The 7,594-nt window shown below is 33.9% G+C and overlaps 1 protein-coding gene across 1 annotated transcript; it reads left to right on the top strand.

Annotated features, from left to right (window-relative positions):
* Positions 1-856: 856 nt before the first annotated feature.
* On the top strand, positions 857-7,229 carry LOC106445182. Its single transcript, XM_013886697.3, has 3 exons — positions 857-1,955; positions 6,224-6,766; positions 6,866-7,229. Exons 1-3 carry the CDS (start codon positions 1,107-1,109, stop codon positions 6,968-6,970), a joined length of 1,497 nt encoding a protein of 498 aa, XP_013742151.2. The 5' UTR covers positions 857-1,106; the 3' UTR covers positions 6,971-7,229.
* Positions 7,230-7,594: the final 365 nt, after the last annotated feature.

Here is a 7,594-nt window from a genome sequence, read left to right as displayed (position 1 = left end):
ATGGGGCCTACGGGCCGAGAGTGCGGGAGTGGGTGGCTCATTAGTCGTGGGCGGTCAGAACGTTACAAGTGGTACCAGAGCTGGTTAGCCATCTCGGTTCTGATTCGAGAAGCATCTTGAGACCTGGCGTGGAGCACAACGAGGACGTTGCGTTCTTTGAGAGATGGTGAATTGTAACATCCTGAGTTGTGATAAATGGAAAGACTTAAGAGAATTGATTTGCCTACCTATGTCACCAAAATTGACTTATCTTGTCTGTCACACATCCGTTTAGAACTCCAGAGTTAAGCGTGTTTGAATTGGAGTGGTAAAAGGATGGGTAACATATTGGGTTGATTCGCGATTTTGTGTGAGTGAGGCTAAAGCACGGGGAAAAATCATGTGGTGATTGCAGGGTCGGTCAGTAAACATAATTTTCAGGCTTTGTAAAAATTAACACATTAGTCTACCGTTAGAATGGATTGGGGTTCACGGACCGAGAGAACGGACGTGGATGGTCCATTAACCGTGGACGAACAGGACTTTCTTTCATTTTCGTCTTTCACACAAAAATCCTCAGTATTAAAAAAAAAAGAAGTAATTGCGTGACAAGAGCAACACGTGACACGTAGATCTGGCCAATGTGATCCATGACGGAAGCTTAACATTTGACCGCTTCGCACATAGTAAATCATTGAATTTTCCCATTTTTACACAAACATTTAACATTTAACATTTAACATTACTTCTTCTTCTTCACCTTCAAAAAGTTTTTAACAGAACAGAAACACCAAAGAAAAAAGTTAGAATCAAAAAAAAAAATTTATTTATAATAACAACAACAACAAATCCCATTTTTACCTTTATCATCTATTTTTATTTCCATCTTTTGGTTTCTTGAGCTTCTACTTGTATTCTCTCAACCTCAGCACTCTTTCTCTCTCTACCCTGAGAGACACCAAAAAAACTCGCAAACTTTTTTCTTGAGCTTTCCCTCGTATGGTATCTAAATCTTATTTCCATTAAAACAATTTATTACAGGGAGAAAACCAAAACCCACTTTTCTCGGTTCGTTCTCCTCAATAGTTTCTCGACCTTTTGTCATTCTTTTTCAAGAAAAAGATTGAATGAAAGGAAACCAAAAAGACTCGTCGGGTGTATCCATGTACCGACCGGGTGGAAAACTAATGATCTGGCTCATCCTCTTCACCTCCGTCACTTACATCATCTACACTCTCAAAATCGTCTCCACTTCACGCGCTTGCCAATATCTTACCTTCTCCGAGACCATTCTCCAACAAAGGCCACAGAAAAAGGCGACTACGACTGCGTCTGCGGCTGAGGCGGTTGCAGGGGAGCACGAAGCGACGGATCTAAACCACGTGGTGTTCGGTATCGCCGCGTCGTCGAAGCTGTGGAAAAAGAGGAAAGAGTATATCAAGATTTGGTACAAACCCAAGAAGATGAGAGGCTACGTGTGGTTAGACAAGGAGGTAACCGACGCCGGAGATCATGAAAACCTCCCGCCGATTAGAATCTCGGGCGACACGTCGTCGTTTCCTTACGCCAACAAGAAAGGAAGCAGATCGGCCATACGGCTCTCGAGGATCGTCTCCGAGACGCTGAAGCACCTTGACTCTGATTCGAGGGAGAGCGTGAGGTGGTTCGTGATGGGCGATGACGACACGGTCTTCGTCACCGATAATCTGATTAGGGTTCTGAGGAAGTACGACCACGGACAGATGTATTACATTGGGAGCTTGTCGGAATCTCATTTGCAGAACATTTTCTTTTCTTATGGAATGGCTTACGGTGGAGGCGGTTTCGCTATTAGCTATCCGTTGGCTGTGGCTTTGAGCAAGATTCAAGATCGGTGTATACAGAGGTATCCGGCTTTGTACGGTTCCGATGATCGTATACAAGCTTGTATGGCTGAGCTTGGAGTTCCATTGACCAAGGAGCAAGGTTTTCATCAAGTAAGAATCTTTCAAACTAGAACTCTGCAACTTTTTTTAAATGGTTGCTTATATTGGTTGATCACAAGTCGGTTTGCCTTAGAAAGATGAAAAAAAAATTCAAGTGAAATAGTCAATTGATTGATCTTGAGTTTAACTGAATTTTGATGTCTTGCTTGGTTAAAGTCGATAACTTTCAGTTTTCGTTTCTTAGTGTCATGGGTAGTTCCAAGAGTTTGATTTTGTATATTGGTTCAAAAACTAGAGCCAATGGATCTGATAAACCTCTTTTTTAAGGTTTGTTAAAGAAATCTAAAGCCTTAAACGATCTCCAATCCAAACTTACATTTTCCTTTATAATTTCCACTAAAATATTGTTACTCTAGAGTGAGTGTGAATTAGGCATGGATGTTCGAATACCCGTTGGCATTCGGGTTCGGTTTTTCGGGTTTTCGGATTTTCGGATTTACGATTCTAGGTCCCATACTAAAATTTTATTAGTACGGGTCGGGTTCGGATAATAACACTTCGGGTTCGGTTCAAAATTGTATTGCATCATAAAACCCATAAAGTAATCATATATCGTACGGATTCTGGTTATATTGGTTCGGTTCGGATATAACCAAAGTAAAAAACAAAATTTTTGAAGTAAAACATAAAGAAAAACATTTAAATTAAATAAAAATTAATCTATCACATATAAAATTGATAAAATAACAATAAAATGTTAAATCAAGCATGAAAACAAACATCATTTGTAAAAAATATGTATTGCCTTATAGAGAGTAGACTTTTTATTTTAATGAGCAAATTATAAAATACTTATTTATAACTAATTGTGTATTTAAAGCATTTATTAGAATTTTAATATTTATTATTATATATAATATTATCACAAATATTGAATTTAATAATTGGAATAGTTATATATATTTCAAAATATTTATATTGACTATTAATTTCGGATTTTCGGGTTATCCGTTCGGGTTCGGTTAATAATACTTCGGGTTCGGATATTTTTTGTACCACCCTACAAGATCCGTTCGGGTATTTTTACGTTTCGGGTCGGATAACGGGTCGGGTTTTTCGGTTCGGGTTCGGTTCGGATTTCGGGTTCCGGATTTTATGTCCAGGCCTAGTGTGAATTATAGAAAAAAAAAGTTTGGATTAGAGCTTAAAAACAAGTTCCAAAAAATTTAACAAATCAAAGTGCTTTCAGTTTTAGCAAACTTTGGTGGTTGTGTGAATTTATTTGCATTCAGGTTTATTTGCTTTTTACTTACTCCCTCCGTTCCCGAAAATAAGATTCTTTAGAGTTTATTTTTGTTTCACAAAATAAGATTTTCTATATTTTTAAGGTATTTTTGTATAGTTTTGAAGAATATTTGAATTGATTAAATTTTATTGGTGGATGGTTATTGAAAAATGTATTGAAAAAAAAATATTAAACTAAATTATAAATATTTATTATATTCTTAATAAACGTGAAAACTGTAGAAAATCTTAATTTCGGGAACGGATGAAGTATTTAGCCGACATTCATTAGTTTATTTATGGAGATCCGAGTGTGTCTGATTACTAGTAATAATTAGCTACTAAAACCATTTTTAAAACAGTCGACCAGAAGTTACACCATTGGAAATGACAAAGCATCATTTTACAAAGCGTGAATTAGGGGTGGGGTACCTGTTCGGGTTCGGATCGGATATTTTGGATATTTGGGTATTTTGGTATAAGAGTATAAAACCCATTCGGGTATTTTCTAATTTCGGACCGGGTTCGGATATATATCCGCAACTCGAGACATAAAAAAAGTTGAAATGAATGTTCTTTTATGTCTTCAAATCATTCCTAATAATATAAATAGTCTAAACACATAAAATGAAAACAAAACAACAGTAATCTAAGTTCATAAAGTTCATAGATTAAGTAAATAAATCAAAACAATTTCTACTTCCAAGCATAGCTAATAAATTAAATGATTAATAGATTTGAATATAAATTTTAAAACTAAAAAAAGACACTAGTTTGGTTATTGTTTTGAAATTTTGGATATAATTTTTGTTAATGCACAAAACAAAAAGCTTGAAAAGTTTTTGAAGTGAGTAACAATCCATAATTATATGTATTTTATCTAATCTTAAGCTATGTGTAGCATTAATATAAATATTTTGAATACAATGAGAGAAGTAAACTAAAAACATAAGATTAATTATACATATGTTCGGTTATCTTCGGATATTATCCGTTCGGGTTCGGATATTCAAACTCTCCCAACTCAATACCCGTTCGGGTATTTTGCTACTGCGGCTCGGATTTCGGTTCGGGTATTTTGGGTCAAGTTCGGATGCGGCTTCGGATATCTGGTAAAGTGCTCAGGCCCAGCGTGAATTAGGCCTGAGCATTTTTATCCCAATCCGAAGTACCTACCTAAATCCAAACTAGAAAAATTAGGCCTGAGCATTTTTATTCCAATCCGAAGTACCTACCTAAATCCAAACTAGAAAAATCGAAAACGAATCCGAGCTGTTATACAAAAATATCCTACCGCGATTTATGAGCTTAGTATTTTGGGGTTTGGTTATAATCCGAACCGAACCGAAATCTAAACTAGGATCCGAACGATATCTGAAATTAGTTAAATATGTTAATGTTTTTATATATTGTAAGGTGATTTAGATATTTTAGAGTATTCAAAATATTTTTGTAGTTTGTTTTATCTGTTATTTTGAATACTTTTTAGTTAATTTAGATAGTTTAACTAATTTTTAGTTAGACTTATGAATAATTTCTATATTTTGAAAAAAAAAATGTCAATTTTTGAAGTTTAAAATATATAGTTTTAGACGATTTCAAATATTAGTTACAATTCGAACCGAACCCGGCCTCATAATTAATAAAAATCTGAACGGGACTTATAAGCATAACACCGAAAATCTGAATCAACCAAACCGAAATCGACGGAGCCTCCGAACGCCCAAGCCTAGCGTGAATTGTTGTATTTTCTATAGTGTCTAAAATTGTTTCATTTAAAGCGTCATAAATTTTCAATGCATTTAGTGCTAGTTTTTCTAATTTTGTAATTTTACTTTATTAAATAATAAAATAAAATAAAATAATATATTAATTAAGTGTAAAAGATGAAATTTAATAACAATTAGAATAAAATGGAAAAGTATACTTTGATTATCATTAGTTTATTTTAAGAGCAATTTTCTCAAATAGACATTTTTAAGTTTTTGTCACAGAAATAGACTTTAAAAACTAAAAAGACCAACATAGCATTTCTAATTTTAAAAATTCTAATTTTTAACTTTAAAATTTGAAATTCTATCCCAAAACTCCACTTCTCAATTCTAAACTTTAAATCTTAAATTATAAACCCTAAATCCCAAACTCTAAACCTTAAACTCCACCCATTTAACTCTAAACCTTAATGTCTAGATTAATTAACCTTAGGGGTATAAGTTTTTTTTTTTTTTGATTAAACATTTAAATCTATTTTGGTCATTTTTATTTTTAAAGTCTATATTTGTGACAAAAAAAATTTAGATCTATCCTAGAGAATTTTTTAGGTCTATCCTAAAAAAAAATTCTTACTTTAAAGATATTAAATTACAGCAATTTATATAGCATGACTAGTCTTTGCCTATTGTTAGATGGACTATTCTCTCATATAGACATTTTTTAGTTTTTGTTATAAAAATAGAATTCGATGCTGCAAGATGAAATTCCACCATCTCAGGATTAGGCTCTGGAGTTTCTTTTCTTTAGTTTCATTGTTATCCTTCTTCCGAAGGTTCTCTTTTTATTTAGCAGCTACTAATGTTGGTTTTGGTGCTACTTTGGTTTGTACTCTGTTTGAACTTTGTTCAAGCCTCGAAGCTTGGACATCGCAATAAATTCAATTTTGTCAAAAAAAAATGATTTTTTTTTATTTTGAAAATTTTAATATTTTTTTAATTTTTAAATTTTGAAATCATATTCTTAAAATTCAACCTCTAAACTCTAAATCATAAATTCTAAACCCAAAAATACATTTTTTAATAAAATATGTTGATCATTTTGATCTTTAGAAACTATATTTGCGATAAAAAAAATTTTAGGGCTATTCTGGGAATTTCTCTAATTAGATTCCTAGATGTTGGAATACGACGCGTTTGTCAGTTCATCATTAGATGTCTTCAATACTGTAACTCTTTTGATCTACGCGCGATGAAGCGCGTGAAAGCTACAGTTCCTATTTACCTTTTGTAACGTTGATGGAATAATGTATTTGCTTGTTGCAGTACGACGTTTATGGAAACTTATTCGGCCTCCTCGCTGCCCACCCGGTAACGCCGTTCGTATCAATGCACCATCTCGACGTGGTGGAACCCATCTTCCCAAACATGACCCGCGTTCGTTCCATCAAGAAACTAACCACACCGATGAAGCTCGACTCGGCCGGACTACTCCAGCAATCAATATGCTACGACAAGTACAAGAGCTGGACGGTTTCAGTGTCATGGGGATACGCGATCCAGGTGTTTCGCGGATCGTTCTCTCCGCGAGAAATGGAAATGCCTTCTAGAACTTTCTTGAATTGGTACAAAAAAGCAGATTACACCGCCTATACATTCAATACAAGGCCAGTGAGTCGCAATCCATGCCAAAAACCGTTCGTTTTCTACATGTCGGGTGCGAAATTTGACAAGCAATTGAACACTACGGTTAGTGAATACACGAGGCATAGGGTTCCGCATCCGGCTTGTCGGTGGGAGATGACTAACCCGGGGGGGATCAACACTATAGTAGTCTACAAAAAACCGGACCCTCACCTATGGGACAGGGTAAGTAAATGGTGAATTATCTTCTTTAACATGCTAAACCTTATAATTTATTTGAATTAATATGCTAACGCGTCGTGGTTAATGTGTTTTTTTTTCCAGTCACCGAGAAGGAATTGTTGCAGGGTATTACAAACAAAGAGGAATAATACATTATGGATCAATGTTGGTGTATGTAGAGCAGGTGAAGTTACTGAAGTCAAGTAGATTCCAGTTTTAGTCAAGTAGATTCCAGTTTTTTAATAAGATAAAATTTGGAAGAGAAACAATCAGAGGCTTTTAGTTAGGCTTTCCACTCTTATAGTTTTGCTTTTTATGAGAGAGACCTCTATAACAATTTCTTGTTATTATTACATCTTTCTTTAGCCATGACAAAAGAATTGTTGTAAGTGATTTAGATATAATATGATTTACCCAGCAGTTATATGAAGGATTATATATAATATGATTTAGATTCAACTTTGTATATGAAATATTTTATATAATATGATTATATCTTATATCACAATTTTTTGCTTCTTATTTTGTACATAACACATATACGACAAATTTTTTAAAATTATAATGCGTTGTTATACATTAAAATGCATGAGTTTGGAGAATACAAGACATTTGTATATATCTTAATCTTGTCTCTTATATACTAAATTGTAAGTCACTTAACCAATCATATTCTGACACATAATAAATGTAAAAAATTAAGAAAAAAAACTCAAAAAAATAATATTTAGAAAAAAAAATGATCTGTAAACTACCCACGATCATACTTTAGCAACGATCTTTAATTTTTCATTCTCTTATATCTGTCAAAATTTTATCACATTCGATAAA

The sequence above is a fragment of the Brassica napus genome, chromosome C9 (genome assembly GCF_020379485.1).
Source record: "Brassica napus cultivar Da-Ae chromosome C9, Da-Ae, whole genome shotgun sequence".
Lineage (NCBI taxonomy): Eukaryota > Viridiplantae > Streptophyta > Magnoliopsida > Brassicales > Brassicaceae > Brassica > Brassica napus.
Note: the sequence above shows the minus strand (reverse complement) of the source record. Positions and strands in the feature narration are given on the sequence as shown.